Raw genomic sequence first — 16,876 nt, 5'->3', positions numbered from 1 at the left:
AAAAAATTTAAGAGTCATGCCGACTTGCAGAACAGCAAGTTATTTTTTTAGCTCAGAATTAATTTGAAAATTTGGCAAAAATGTGTTGATTTAACCCACCGTGTCAGGTTAGCTCTGAGTTAAAAAGTTAGCTGGCCGTTCTGCAAGTGGGTCTAAATGAAAAAGTGTCTATATTTGTAGAAACACTACGCAATGCACTCTTTGCCTTTTGTTTTGTTGTTGTTTTTTTTTTTAAATCCCTTTTCTCTCGATTTTAAGCAAATGCAAATAGAAACGAAACTGCCTAAGGCTAATCAGCAAGTCTTATTACATACAGGATGCGCATGGCGCTTCTTTCTTGGGTTAACTGAAGCCAATTGGTCACATCAAGGGAATTTATATCGTCTTTTACCTGCCTCTGCTTCTTATAAAAATACCGGAGCATCATTATACTCAGTTGAGCAGAGCTCACAGAGTATATTAACTTTGATTGGATAACGGTTGGTTGTACAGGTATAAAGGAATCGAGATAGATATAGACTTCCATATATCAAAATCATCAGTATCGAAAAAAAATTTGATTAAGCCATGTCCGTCCGTCCGTCCGTCCGTCTGTCCGTTAACACGATAACTTGAGTAAATTTTGAAATATCTTGACGAAATTTGGTACGTAGGTTCCTGGGCGCTTATCTCAGATCGCTATTTAAAATGAACGATATCGGACTATAACCACGCCCACTTTTTCGATATTTCGAAAAATTGCGATAATTCATTACCAAAGAGGGATAAAGCGATGAAACTTGGTAGGTGAGTTGAACTTATGACGCAGAATAGAAAACTATTAAAACTGTGGACAATGGGCGTGGCAGCGCCCACTTTTAAAAGAAGGTAATTTAAAAGTTTTGCAAGCTGCAATTTGGCAGTCGTTGAAGATATCATGACGAAATTTGGCAGGAACGTTACTCCTATTACTATATGTATGCTTAACAAAATTTAGCAAAATCGGAGAACGACCACGCCCACTTTTAAAAAAAAAATTTTTTTAAAGTGAAATTTTTACAAAAAATTTATTATCTTTACATTATATAAGTAAATTATGTCAACATTCAACTCCAGTAATGACATGGTGCAACAAAATACAAAAATAAAAGAAAATTTCAAAATGGGCGTGGCTCCGCCCTTTTTCATTTGATTTGTCTAGGATACATTTAATGCCATAAGTCGAACAAAAATTTACCAATCCTTGTGAAATTTGGTAGCGGCTTAGATTCTAGGACGATAACTATTTTCTGTGAAAAAGGGCGAAATCGGTTGAAGCCACGCCCAGTTTTTATACACAGTCGACCGTCTGTCCTTCTGCTCGATTAACACGATAACTTGAGCAAAAATCGATATATCTTTACTAAACTCAGTTCACATAATTATCTGAACTCACTTTCTATTGGTATAAAAAATGGCCGAAATCTGACTATTACCACGCCCACTTTTTCGATATCGAAAATTACGAAAAATGAAAAAAGTGCCATAATTCTATACCAAATACGAAAAAAGGGCTGAAACATGGTAATTGGATTGGTTTATTGACGCAAAATATAACTTTAGAAAAAACTTTGTAAAATAGGTGTGACACCTACCATATTAAGCAGAAGAAAATGAAAAAGTTCTGCAGGGCGAAATCAAAAGCCCTTGGAATCATGGCAGGAATACTGTTGGTGGTATTACATATATAAATAAATTAGCGGTACCCGACAGATGATGTTCTTGATCACCCTGTTCCACATTTTGTTCGATATCTCGAAAACGCCTTCACATATACAACTACCACCACTCCCTTTTAAAATTCTTATTAGTACCTTTAATTTGACACCCATATTGTACAAACACATTATAGAGTCACCCCTGGTCCACCTTTATGGCGATATATCGAAAAGGCTTCCACCTATAGAACTAAGGCCCACTCCCTTTCAAAATACTCATTATCACCTTTCGTTTGATACCCATAATGTACAAACAAATTCTAGAGCCACCCCTGGTCCACCTTTATATCGATATCCCGAAAAGGCGTCCACCCATAGAACTAAGGCCCACTCCCTTTTAAAATACTCATTAACACCTTTCGTTTGATACCCATATTGTACAAACGCATTCTAGAGTCATCCCTGGTCCACCTTTATGGCGATATCTCGAAAAGGCGTCCACCCATAGAACTAAGGCCCACCCACTTTTAAAATACTCATTAACACCTTTCATTTGATACCCATATCGTACAAATTAATTCTAGAGTCACCCCTGGTCCACCTTTATGGCAATATCTCGAAAAGGGGTCAACCCATAGAACTAAGGCCTACTCCCTTTTAAAACACTCATTAACACCTTTCATTTGATACCCATATCGTACAAACAAATTCTAGAGTCACCCCTGTTCCCCCTTTATAACTATATCCCGAAAAGGCGTCCACCTATAGAATTAAGGCCCACTCCCTTTTAAAATACTCATTAACACCTTTCATTTGATACCCATATCGTACAAACAAATTCTAGAGTCAGCCCTGGTCCACCTTTATGGCGATATCTCGAAAAGGTGTCCACCTATAGAACTATGGCCCACTCCCTCTTAAAATACTCTTTAATACCTGCCATTTGATACGCATGTCATACAAACACATTCCAGGGTTACCCTAGGTTCATTTTCCTACATGGTGATTTTCCCTTATTTTGTCTCCATAGCTCTCAACTGAGTATGTTATGTTCGGTTACACCCGAACTTAGCCTTCCTTACTTGTTTTTCATTCACATAACATGGTCCCGTCCCGTTGTAGGGAAAATTAAAACTGATCACGACGCAAATTGGAATTGAAGTTCGGCCTAAATATCTTTGGTGGTAAATCGTGCCAAGTATTAATTTTTTTATTTTGAAACTTCAAATGAGAGATTAATATAGAGAAAAAATTCGGGTAGATATCGCGAAAAAACTCGTTAAAAGCTCGTGTAGAAGTTCAAGTACTTTTCTTGTATACCTTATGCCTGAATGTTAGAACCATGCTAGAAAGTAGGCGAAAGCGCAGCATGGGATAAAAAAATTTCACTCCCCATATAATGGATCTAGACATTTGCGAAATTCGTTCAGAACCGGTGGAACCTTGCTGTCTAATTTTGAATAATTTTTCGTTCATTTAGGGCCGGTTTTTCAGTAGTTGGTTAAGCTAATCTTAAACTAAGTTTGCTTAAACTCTAGTCAAATTTAAACTCCAGTTAAACTACTGAGCAGTTTTTCAGTCACAGTTTAAGGTCGCTTTTGGGGTATGCTTTTTTGTGCGGCAACATTGGTTTTTATTATCTAGATAATTTGTAGATACGACAACAGCTGGATTTTGTTTACCCAATAAACAACAAAAGAAAAATATTCTCCAGCGAAATATATACCAAGTTCTGGAAGTGATATCCAATTACATTATTTAATTATTCCTTAACCATATAGTTCTCGGGTTGATATCCAACTTCATTCTCCAATCACTATCCAAGCTTTGAGAAATTTTGTAAAATTCAGAGTTGAACTCCAACGTTATTATCATTATCAAACTGTTATCCAACCTTTGAGAGATTTTGAGAAATATACCGTTCTCAAATGAATATTCAACATATTTCTCCAGTTGATATCCTAAATTGGATATCGAGTTGAGGTGGAGATGAAATCTCAAAGTAGTCTGAGAAAAAACACCTGGTTGATAGCAGTAATGAAGCGTAATTAATCAAAAATTAATTATATATATTTTATTTTATTTTCGTGAAAATACTGTAGTATGGAATCTTACATTCGAGTCCAGTTAGAGAACCACAAGTTGGGAATTACATTTTTTCAATTTAAGTAATAGCATTTTTTGCTTTATAAAAATTCCCTCTTTTGCTGAGTACGCTATGATTCTCGAGTTGAGCCGCTGTTTCGAAACAACTCTTGAGATTTTAGAACTATGTCTAATTATCAACATGAACTCTAAAGGTACGCAAACCCAAATGCTTGTTGGGTATATTCAACGCCGTTTCGAACGAACGCAAATAACCGATAGGTTAACTAGAGTTTAACCCTGCCAGATCGGCCGCTTAAGGTAAGCTTAAACTTCAGTTAAAGTAGACTGATAAACGGCAGAATAAGTTTAAGCGTAGTTTAACTGAAAAACTGAGTTGATCTTCTACTGAAAACCCGGGCCTTAGAGAGCCACCCCTTAAAACATGGCACAGACAACAGCACGACAATGCCAATTAGTTAAATTATGTATTAAAATAAAATAAAAATAAAATAATTGAACTTCATACAAACCTTCATCCACATAAGTAACGCACTCATCTTGCAACGGTGGGCACGACTCGGTCACCACATAGTTGAACGGATTTTGCGCGCACGCAACTTCGTTCGCCGAATTACATGACAAACATCTACCACCTGATTTCGGTAATTGTTGCAGCTCATTACAATCGTTACCACGGCAAGCATACAGTTTACGCTGTGTAGCCCATTCGGCCAACTCGATGCTATTCTGCGAACTAGCGCAACCCATCAGTTCAACATTGCCACTTTCATATTTAGCAAAACAATAATCGTTCGTGGTATAATTGTGACAATAAAGCGACATAGTCGTACTGCACGATGGATCATTACAGACATGACACTTCAGACGATCCTTGGGGTAGGCAAAATCATTACAATCAGCCGTATTACAGCTAGCACATTGGGTGCCACCTTCGTCGACACGACAAATATAACGTTCATTCTGCTCTTTATCGTCCAAACATGAGCGTATAATTTGTGTTTCCTTCATTGCGACCATACATTCTTGCTTACATTGACGTTTCACAAATATGCCATGCTCTGGATCGACTGCGCATGCTTCATCCAGTTTAGATGTACAGTAATTACATTGCACATACTCGGTAATATTCCAGGCGTCATTACATTCATTCGATTTACATTTGAAACATAGATGCGGGTTTTCACGACAATACCGTTGTTCGTAGTTTTCAACATCATCGGCGCAACCACGTCGCCGAATATCACCATTTGCAGTGAATACTGTAGCACAATCTTGATCCAGATTGCCGCTGCAATTGTAGGCGGGACCCAGTGAATACAAACAATGCTCACCCTCACAAGTATGACAGCGAAGTGGTAGATCTTGCCATACACCATGAAAACCATCATCTTCTTCAAGTTGTGATAGATCGATGCCATTGCAGGCTGTACCGATGCAATCGCGGCATGTGCTTCTCTCATTAGTGTCACAGAATACTTCAGATCTGCAACCACGTACCGTTATATTACCGCCATATGCGGTGCGGCATGTTTCTGTGTCGGAGATGTAAGGACATGGTAATAAGCGTGTGGGGTTGTTAACACAGTCATCATCATCATCGCTCGAACAGGTGTAGCACTGTTGACGATCGGTGGGGAAAACCTTTGGGAGATTTGAGAAAAAAATTTATTAATTCATCCATTCATTATCGCAATTTCTAAAATACATATATTTTCCCAGTACTAAAGGTTGTCCAAAGATTGATAGAAACATTGTTTTTTTTTCATAAAAAAAATGTTTAATTGAAATTAGTACAGTATGTGCACCATATAAGCATTTAAGGCTTACAAAAGTCGGCTACAACTAAGTCTAGGTTACAGCTTCAGCTTCAGCTTGAATACTATGAAGCTGCTACCAAACACTGACTTCTTGGAATGCGGCCATACTAGCAGAGTAGTAGCTTCAGTTCAGCTATTAAAATAAGTTCAGGCTTCGAATTCTACCCTAAAAATAACGAAATTGTCTCATCCCAACTTTATCACATGCCGACAGTATGTAAAAGACGAGTCGGGTTTTATCAGCCTCAATGTTCTTCCTTTCCCCAATGATATTAGAGAGATATTATTGTAACGAATGTACTGCAAATCCTCTTATTTGCAACCTTCTGCTAAGTTCCAATCACTAAACTGTTGAATAAATAACTCCAATATTTAATAATGCAAAATGGCCTTTATTCAAGTACTTTCAAAATAACACTTCTATTGCTCCACAGATAGCTTGCTTAATCGAAACTGATTCTCGCGCCTCTACTATTGTCGCCTTTTATACTGTTTGTTTTACTCGTTGATATTTCTAGGCGGTTCTGTTCCAGAATCTACTAGTTGGTTATCTGATGCACAGATGCACAATTTTTATAGCTTCTCTCACAGCTCATGCGCGTGTGTTTGTGAGCGACACTTACACAATTAAAATTGCATATCACAGATAAGATATCTGCATGTGTTTGTGCATTGCTTCTCCGCTGCGTGTACGTACATATGTGTAGACATAATTGCCGTCTTTCAGTGAGCTTTGCAGCTCCGGTTCACGCTCAATTCTCACGGGAATTCTCTGGATCATTGAGAGACTTGAAAAGCAGATGTCGTGAAATTTTCGCACACGTGAAATGTGATAAGCAGATGTCGCCGCTGTTTTTGATTTAACTCATATGGCGAAAGGCTAAGCAGCGACATCTATTTTTGAAAAAGTAGGTATATTAAAGGCCGCGTTGCCAACCTAAAAAGAAGTAATTAACAAATTATTTGGCTCACAAATTGAACCAGACTTCTATCTGGATTTATCTGGCTCAAATCGTTGTTGTTGTACATGCAAAATTATTTATCTGGCTCAGGATTTTGCCACCGGATGATAGCTAATGATTGATTCGTTTATGTAGATACATAATGATTGATTTATGGATGTGCATACAAGTCACTCTTGGCATCGGCTTAGAGATGAATGTATCCCTTAGTGTTGCTAATATTCGTCACATTATTTATAGCAAATTAATGCAAAATCTTAATATATTAAGTCCTCCAAATAGCAAGGGGTCGTCCTCAGCCATAGCAAATGGTCCACTTATGCCAATATACATTTTGGCACTCAAACTTTGGCTAATCTGCCTTACAATCTTTCATGACCCTCCTTGAACACAAGCCACACCATTTAGAGATATTCCCACCACATAGATTCCGCTAGGTTGATAAGGAGTATATGAAATTGCCCATACTTCCTCTTCAAAATATTCTCGCGGTTTGAGAATGCTGTCAGCGCGTAAAGGATCAGAACAGCTACACCCAACCAGATATCTCCTTATTTCTCCTATATAAAGGAAGAACGAGCTAAAGATCAACTTCCCTCACATCCGACGAATTGTTGTGAAAATTTTTCCTCAGAAGTCTGAGACACCTTTTATGCAGTCTTGGGCGTGACATGGCATATGTAAATGCCCTCACAGAAGACTTATTTGCTAGGTTTCCTATGAGCTCAGTTTTGTGCATTTAAAAATGCACTCTCCCATTTACCCTAGGAAATAAAACAAGACTGGTCCGTTTCGAAACCTGTCTGGCCATTGTGGTGCAGAACTATACGAAAACTATCTGAAAACTGTGCTCAGGACTGATGGAGTAACTTTGGTACTTTCTGATAACATTAAATATCTAGGAATTATTATGAAATCCAAATGAAAAGGATAGGGTTGGGAAGGCCTCTGTAGCCGTGTTCTGGTGTAGGCGGTCATCGGTCGAAGCCGGGGACCCTACCCAAGGTTTCTACACTAGCTTAATGAGATGGTAGTCCATCAGACTTTGATCAATGTGTCATAACAACCGACAGCACCGGTTTCTACCAGCGACGCTCTTAAAACGACACCAACCTTGGCATTTTTCGCGCTGAATATACATACGGTTTTTATCGATTTCATGAAAATTGCCTCCGTAGAAGCACTCCGCCCGTGAAAGGGTTTGAGCGAAGGACTTATCTAGGGTATTGGCTTAGGCAGCTTCACGGATGGGTTGAAGTTAAAACGAAAGCCCAGTGGCGTTGTTATCTGGCCTGTGTTTGCCATGTGCATTCAATCCAGTGTTGCCTGAGCTGCTTTCTTTCCCAATTACTTATGGTTTTCATAGCATATGGCTTTATGAGTCCACAGAAGGGCTCTGACATCCTTCTTGGCTAGGTAGGCTAAAGCATCCTTCTTGTATAGGTAGTCTGCCGGTTCATGTCCGGGAACCTATTCTAACAAACCTTTGATTTTGGCTTCTAGATCATTAAGGACATGCAATTCATTCATCCACTAGCTTAAAAGAAGTTGTGTAAAACTATAAGGCACATAAGGCTGCCTGTCTGTCCAACATATTGGGGTCACACCTTGAAGATAAGCCTTTTCGTAGACTTCTATTGCATGGATTTCTGCCTCTAATATAGTGGAGTAGCATCCCATTGGTGCCAGTTTCCTCAAGTTCGGCCCAAATATACCAGCTCATCATCCAGATGTTATCATTCATCCATGAACTAGATCTCAGAGTCATGGTCAGTATATGGAACCCTGTTTTCCAAATAGTTCTGTTCATTCATCCACTAGCTTAAAATTAGTTATGTAAAACTATAAGGCACGTAAGGCTGCCTGTCTGTCCAACATATTGGGGTCACACCTTGAAGATAAGCCTTTTCGTAGACTTCTATTGCATGGATTTCTGCCTCTAATATAGTGGAGTAGCATCCCATTGGTGCCAGCTTCCTCAAGTTCGGCCCAAATATACCAGCTCATCATCCAGATGTTATCATTCATCCGTGAACTAGATCTCAGAGTCATGGTCAGTATATGGAACCCTGTTTCCCAAATAGTTCTGTTTACAATGGCACCTCAAAGTTCTATGAATATTCGGAAGAGCCATTGCATCATGTAGCTGCAATATGGGATTTTCCTTGTATTTTTTTACTTTCACATGCCCTGTCATGTTTCCGATCTTTGGTTCAGAAAGGTTTTGGGGCCTTAGTACAGCAAATGTTGCTTATTTCTTTGTAAGAATAGCGAAGAGAGGTATTTCCGCTTAGGATAAAGTGTATCAACAGGTGACGTTCTCATCACATCCGTTATTCCAATAGAAGTACATCGTGTAACTTTATGACTTACTGTCCAGCTCTTGCCAGAACATTTACGTTTTCGGAAGATTTATCCAGCGACGAGTCTCTTAGTAGCTCTAGCTAATGTAAACGTTATTTAATGTGCTACCGCAACGGAGCTTCATTATGTTCAAGTGAGCTTCTTCGATCGGTGTAGCAACGCTTTCTTTAACATAAGCTAAATGAGATGAGATGCTTACTACGCTTCATTTTTTTTCTATCGAAATTCCTCCCCTACCTACCTCACGGTTGCAACCATCTCCAATACAAGTACTGCAGTTCTTGTCGTTGCCCAAAACGCAGCTAACGAATTCCGTTGTTGGTAAATCAGACAAACAGCCGCGAAGTGTAGATCCATCTGCGGTAAAAAAAATATAATTGAGCACTCACATTTTCTACTTGTAGGACCCTCTTTCTTTATTTTCTACTTACCATTATTGTTTATCCTTGTATAGCAATCTGTGTAGGGATACTGACTGCACGTGCTAAATGAGCCCGTTTCTGCGGCATTGGTCGCGCACGCGTAATCGTTATTCGAATTACAAACAGCGCAACGATGAGCAATTGGCAAAGAATCAAGCGAATTACAACCAACACCGTCACAGACATGAATACGTTTTGTACCAATAATAGTTTCCAACATTTGATTACGGAACGAACTGGTACAACCCATTTGTATAACGGTATTACTATCATCGAAGGTGGTGAAACAATGATCATTCGATTTATAGAGTGGACATGAAAATAATAGCGGCTCCTCACAATCATCACCTTCACATTGATAACAATGATGACGATCGCGTGGTATCTCAGCAGTATTACAACGGCTGCCTGTGCAACTCTGACAATAGCCATCTCTACCTTTGGCGCATGTCAATTGGTCCATAGCTTCTTTATCGTCCAAACAGGTGCGTATGAGTTCATAAGCAGGATCATTGCTATCATCCGATGGATAAAGTACAGTCATACAAGCACCTTGACACGATCGTACTTTGTGCGATGCGCTAGTGGGATCCCATACACAAGATTGATTCTTACTCGTATCACAATAAATGCAAGTGTTGTATTGTAAATGTGCTGTAGCATTGTTACAATTATTCGATTTACAATTCGGACAATTAGTCCAATCTGATTCGCAGTGTTGCGTAAATTCTGCCTCAACAATATCGCTGCAACCACGACGCACAACGCGATTATTCTCGAAAACGGTCATACAATCTTGTTCGTTATTATTCTCGCACTTAAGTGATGTTACATTTATGGCTAAGCAAGAGTCACCGCTGCATGACAGACAAGTTAATGGAAGATCTTGCCATTTACCATGATTATCATCTTGTTTGCGCTCCAAATTTATTGTATTACAAGCTTCACCATCACATTGCGCGCACGTGTTCGTTTGTGTTGGATCACACTGTATGCTCGAACTGCAACCACGATATGTCACATCATTGATGTATGCGGTGACGCAGCTATCATTGGCCATATAAAGTGGACAACGGCTAACATTATTCGGTTTGAATGCACATTTTGGATCTATGGCTGAATCGCAAATATGACAAGAGAGACGTGTTTCAGGATATAGCTGTTTATTACAATGATAACCTGAACATGATTGGCATGTGCTCGAAGTGCCATTCCAACAGCCAACGAACTCATCATCATACAAACTCGAAAGGCAGCCACGTTCGGTAACACCACTCGGTAAAACACGCGTATAACAATCGGTGTATGGTCGTCGAGCACATAGTGTAGTCGAATTAAGCTCCGCCGGATTTATAGCACATTTGATGTCTGTGCGTGAGCTACAAATAATGCACGTCTGTGTTTCCGGTATGCTATTGTTGGTATTACAATCATTACCACTACAGAAAAGCACGCGTTTTTGTGATAGCTGATTATAGGCGTCGGCATTACTAAACTCACTACGGCAACCCATAGCATAAACGCTACCATCTTCATCGAATTGCATATAACATTGGTCATCTGCCCGATAGGTGGCGCATGTGGTGGGTTTTGGATTTTCGCAATCACCCGCTTCACATGCCATACAGCTGAGTCTCGTTGACGGTATCAGCTGCATATTACATTTTTCGTTATCACAAACTTGACAATGCTCCATAGTACCAGCGGCGCAAGCTTCCCGGTCATCCAAATCCATATCATCAAAACAAGAGCGCGTTATACCGTATGCAGGATTTAGCTCATCAAATTTGGCATACAGCGCCGTCATGCAATATTTATTACATTTACGCGTCTTCCTCACTTCATTGACATTTTCTACACAATTACCACTCCTGTTTGTGTCATCACAATACAAACAATCAATATAGTCCGTCAACTGTGTCGCATTGTTACAACCATTTGAGTTGCAACGTAAACAATTCCCAGGATTCGTTTCACACAAACTATAATATGCCTCCTCTAGCGCATCGCTGCAACCACGTTGTATTACTTTGCCAGCCTCATTGAAGATAGTCATACAGCTTTGATATAAATTGCCAGTACACACACGATAGTTGCCAATGCCATCGCAATTTTGTTCACCCTCACATGTACCACATGTAATTGGTACATCTTGCCATCTACCAGGTCGTCCTTGACTTTGTATACGATCTAAATTGATTGTATTACAACCGCGTGTATTACAGCTGCGGCAGGTAGAGTTGTCACTTGAATCTTCACATTCTAGACTCGATGCGCAGCCACGTATCGTGACACCATTTTTGTAAGTTGTTATACAAGTCTCTCTTTCATTGTACATTGGACAAACTTTATTGTTATTTGGTGCTGTGGCACAGAGTGGATCGTCTTCTGAGTTGCACTGTTGACATGTCCAGCGGTTAGCAGGGAAAACGTCAAGTGAATTACATTTATCACCTACGCAACTTTGGCAGAGTGTATCGTTGCCGACAAGACAACGATAGAAAGTGTCAGCATCTAATGTGGAGAGACAACCGCGTGCAGTGTGACCGTCTGTGGAGAGGGAAAAAGTAGATTTATCATGCGATAAGAAAAATGCAATAGTTATAATAAACTCTACGTCATTATTTCGTCTGCGTTCTAACCTTGGCCTTTGTTTCTATCTTCCTGATCTCTATGTATTAATCTTTGTTTTTGTTTCCGTCTCTCTTCGTCCTGTATTCATTTCTTCGTTTTTGTAGTCGTGTGTGTGTTTTGTCTTCGTTTTGGTCTTTATCTTTATCATTGCATCAGTCTTCTCTTCATCTTTTTCTTTTCAATGTTGTCTTCGTCTCCATTTTACAATCACCTTCCTCCTTCATTTCCTGCTATGTTTTCAAAAGAAGCTTCCGCAAAATTTAAGAGAGTGCTACCGGAGCTGTAGCTCTGAACTCCAAACGAGAATCGGCTGTTCCGTGGCGTTCACCTATCTGTTGTGGAAACGTACTAATCACTGTCGTTGTCTTCGCATCCGCTTAGCCAGGTCATATTTAACTAGAACGCTTTTTCATTGCCGAAATATATATCTACCTCGATGGTTTGTCGACTACTGACGATACGCCCTTTATAAAAACTATTTGTGCTGTTTTTCTGTTCGATGTTATCTGTCCCAAGATTTAGGGCAGTTTAAAATTTTGTATAGGAAATAGACATAGCCCCAACTACAATGCTTATCAGAGTCGATTTTTAATGTCAATATGGTCAAGAAATATATGATTGGGAATAGTATAAGCACAGTATAATAGACTCCCTAAAGAAGGTAACAATAGCACCGAAACTCGTAGCAAGAAGAGTAACTCTGCTTTTTACCTCAAGATAAATTACCTAAAAGCTTCTCCAAGTTTCTGCGCATAATTTAATTATTGAGCCAACTGAACTAAAGCTAAATACAGCTTACTCCCTGAAGAAGGTACCAAAAGTACGAAAACTCGTAAATGAATAAGAAAATTTTGTTTTTGTGTTAAATTAAACGCCCTTGTAGCTCAGAAATACTATACAGACTAGCTCACGATATTTTGAACATACCAGTAAAAGAATAACTCTGATCTTAGAACTGGAATAATTTTGTTACTAAGAGTTTTATGGTGTTTTGGGTTATATAGGCTACAATGGCCTTCAGATTTCATTTCATTGAGTTCTTTGTGTTTTTATTTTACGTTTTTGTAATATTTTTGCTTCGTTTTCGCTTAGCGATTGTTTCGTTACTGTTATCGATTCTCTACCGTCTTCTTTTGTTGGCACTTCGATTCCGCATTCTTTTTATACTTAGTTGAGCAGAGCTCACAGAGTATATTAACTTTGATTGGATAACGGTTGGTTGTACAGGTATAAAGGAATCGAGATAGGTATAGACTTCCATATATCAAAATCATCAGTATCAAAAAAAATTTGATTGAGGCATGTCCGTCCGTCCATAAGCACTATAACTTGAGTAAGTTTTGAGGTATCTTCATGAAATTTGGTACGTAGGTTCCTGGGCACTCATCTCAGATCGCTAATTAAAATGAACGATATCGGACCATAACCGCGCCCACTTTTTAGATATCGAAAATTTCGAAAAACCGAAAAAGTGCGATAATTCATTACCAAAGACGGATAAAGCGATGAAACTTGGTAGGTGAGTTGAACTTATGACGCAAAATAGAAAATTAGTAAAATTTTGGACAATGGGCGTGGCACCGCCCACTTTTAAAAGAAGGTAATTTGATGAAATAATAATAATGATGAAATTTGGCAGGAAGGTTACTCCTATTACTATATATAGCTTATTAAAAATTAGCAAATTCGGTGAACGACCACGCCCACTTTTAAAAAAGAATTTTTTTTTTTTTTAAGTCGAATTTTAACAAAAATTTTTATATCTTTACAGTATATAAGTAAATTATATCAACATTCAACTCCAGTAATGATATGGTTCAACAAAATAAGAAATAAAAGAAAGTTTAAAAATGGGCGTGGATCCGCCCTTTTTCATTTAATTTGTCTACGATACTTTTAATGTCATAAGTCGAACAAAAATTGGAACAAGTGCAGTATACGGACAATGCTGATATAAAAAACGAAAAATTGAGATCGATAGGTATTAATAAAAGAAACATAACGATATATTTTTTTTGTTGGGCAAACAACAACAATAAAAGTTATTAAAGGTCAAAGTTCATAATAAGCTTTTTTAAATCTAAATTGCTTCTAAAGTATTGAACCGATTATCAACGTCGTTGGATAGGTATTTCCAATACCTTTCATTTGATGTATATATTAAGTATATAACTGCAAAGAATGAAATAATATAATTTTTTAAAAACATATCAAAATTTTTATAAACTTAATTTTTTTAAATTTAATTGCTGTATTAAATATATGAAAATATAGTTTGGTAGATGTGAAATAATTTAAGCTTTCATCTAAAATTATATATAATATCCTTAGTCCCATCAATGCAATACCAACTGTCCTGTTCCTTGTATAGCATAACTTAATTTTGGGCAAATTAACAGTAATTCTGCGCAGAACACCTGGTATTTGTTTCCTTTATGTGCAGAACACCTTTCCGAGTTGGCGGCCTTCGGCCACCTTTATTTAAATAACCCTGGGCTACGCCATGCCAAGTCCGGGTGGTTGCCTGAACCGTGGCAACATGCCACGGTACGCACTCTTTTGCGCGTTTTTAGGTACAGCCTAATAAAATTACCACAACCATGTTTTGAAAATGCCAATAAGGCTATACGGTTATTTTCCAAACATCTGTTAAGGTCCAGCTAATCTTCCAACCAACCTTATAGAAATCAATAAAATCGATTAATGGCGCCTTACCATAACGCCATATCGAATACATTTATTTCAATAAAATTGTTGATTAACGCTATAGAAAATTAATTTAAGCTTTAAATACCAACGTATTAACGAAATATACATACACATATAATATAGCACTTTTAAACATCGAATTTTTTAAGTATTTTACGGAATAGGAATACAAACAGCATATCAAATGAAAGGTAATTTTACTAACTATATAATGAAAAAAAATTTTGAAAATCGGTTCCATACTTAAAGCGAAATTTAGATTTAAAAAAATGCTTCATATAAACTTTGACGCTTAATAACTCCTGTTATTGTCATTTGCCCACAAAAAAAATTGTGTAGTTATACTCACCTTGACCATGTCTATCAATCCTCATACTTCATTTTTTGATTTTGGAATTGTCCGTATACTGCACTTAAGCCCAAAAATTTACCAATCCTTGTGAAATTTGGTAGGGGCTTAGATTCTGACGATAACTGTTTTTTGTGAAAAAGGGCGATATCGGTTGAAGCCACGCCCAGTTTTTATACATAGTCGACCGTCTGTCCTTCCGCTCGGCCGTTAACACGATAACTTGAGCAAAACTCGATATATCTTTACTAAACTAAGTTCACGTACTTATCTGAACTCACTTTGTATTGGTATAAAAAACGGCCGAAATCCGACTATGAACGCGCCCACTTTTTCGATATCGAAAATTACGAAAAATGAAAAAATGCCATAATTATATACCAAATACGAAAAAGGGATGAAACATGGTAATTGGATTGGTTTATTAACGCAAAATATAACTTTAGAAAAAAACTGTGCAAAACGGGTGTGACACCTACCATATTAAGTAGAATAAAATGAAAAAGTTCTTCAGGGCGAAATCAAAAGCCCTAGGAATCTTGACAGGAATACTGTGCGTGGTATTACATATATAAATAAATTAGCGGTACCCGACAGATGGTCCACATTTTGATCGATATCTCGAAAACGCCTTCACATATACAACTACCACCACTCCCCTTTAAAACCCTCATTAACACCTTTCATTTGATACCCATATCGTACAAACACATTCTAGAGTCACCCCTGGTCCACGTTTATGCCGATATCTCGAAAAGGCGTTCACCTACAGAACTAAGGCCCCTCTTTTAAAATATTCATTAACACCTTTCATTTGATACCCATATCGTACAAACAAATTCTGGAGTCACCCCTGGTCCACCTTTATGGCGATATCTCAAAAAAGGCGTCCACCTATAGAACTAAGCCCACGCCCTTTTAAAATACTCATTAACACCTTTCATTTGATACCCACATCGTACAAACAAATTCTAGAGTCAGCCCTGGTCCACCTTTATGGCGATATCCCTAAATGGCGTTCACCTATAGAACTATGGCCCACTCCCTTTTAAAATACTCTTTAATACCTTCCATTTGATACACACGTCATACAAACACATTCCAGGGTTACCCTAGGTTCAATTTCCCACATGGTGATTTTCCCTTATTTTGTCTCCATAGCTCTCAGCTGAGTATGTAATGTTCGGTTACACCCGAACTTAACCTTCCTTACTTGTTATCATTTCATTGTGATTATTTTATATTTTATTTACTGTTTTAATCGTTCGTTTATCGTATATGTGTAGTTATGTCATAGTTCTTTTCTACTTCTTATCATATTGTTATTGTTTCTTTCGTAAATATTTCGTTGTCATTTCGCTATCATCTCAGGAACGTGTTCGCTGTCGGTATGGGTAAAAGTCTAGCTGAGGGGTCGACTGCTAATACGCTACCAAAAATATCGAGAGAGGTGTCTTTGTCCGGAGATATTTGCAGTTGAAGTTGGCGATTTTCATGTGGTTGTTGTTGTGTTGTACCCACAAAAAAATTGTGCATCACCGTGGCAGAAAGGTGTTCTGCGCAAAAATACTATGGATCCCACCCCCGGTTTCGGAGGTACCCGCGGGTTTTTTTTCAGTTTTTCGTTAATATCTTTTGAACGAGTTAAAATTTTTATTCATATTTTTGTACTACCGACTGTTTTCTTTATTTATTGTAAATTTGTTTTTTTGGTTTCGGGTTTACAGTCCAATGAATCAGAAAAACGCCTTTTTTATTTTATCGCCAACGTTTCGACCTTTTATTTTGGTCTTCCGCCTTCGGATTATTAATACTGGTGTCAAGACGCGTCGTT

The 16,876-nt window shown here is 38.1% G+C and overlaps 2 protein-coding genes across 18 annotated transcripts in view; one reads left to right on the top strand and one right to left on the bottom strand.

Annotated features, from left to right (window-relative positions):
- nahoda overlaps positions 1 to 16,876 on the top strand; it is a 364,546-nt gene that overhangs the window by 230,975 nt on the left and 116,695 nt on the right. The window lies entirely within an intron of this gene.
- The window catches only part of LOC137245324 (uncharacterized), a 45,405-nt gene that overhangs the window by 1,483 nt on the left and 27,046 nt on the right, over positions 1 to 16,876 (bottom strand). The window contains exons 7-9 of the mRNA XM_067775809.1: positions 9,360 to 11,900; positions 9,170 to 9,285; positions 4,295 to 5,426 (exon numbers count right to left, since the gene is read on the bottom strand). Of these exons, the coding sequence (XP_067631910.1) occupies positions 4,295 to 5,426; positions 9,170 to 9,285; positions 9,360 to 11,900 (3,789 nt within the window). The remainder of the gene's footprint in view (positions 1 to 4,294; positions 5,427 to 9,169; positions 9,286 to 9,359; positions 11,901 to 16,876) is intronic.

Source organism: Eurosta solidaginis, chromosome 3 (genome assembly GCF_040869045.1).
Source record: "Eurosta solidaginis isolate ZX-2024a chromosome 3, ASM4086904v1, whole genome shotgun sequence".
NCBI lineage: Eukaryota > Metazoa > Arthropoda > Insecta > Diptera > Tephritidae > Eurosta > Eurosta solidaginis.
The sequence above is the reverse complement of the archived record's forward strand: the minus strand, read 5'-3'. Positions and strand labels throughout refer to the sequence as shown.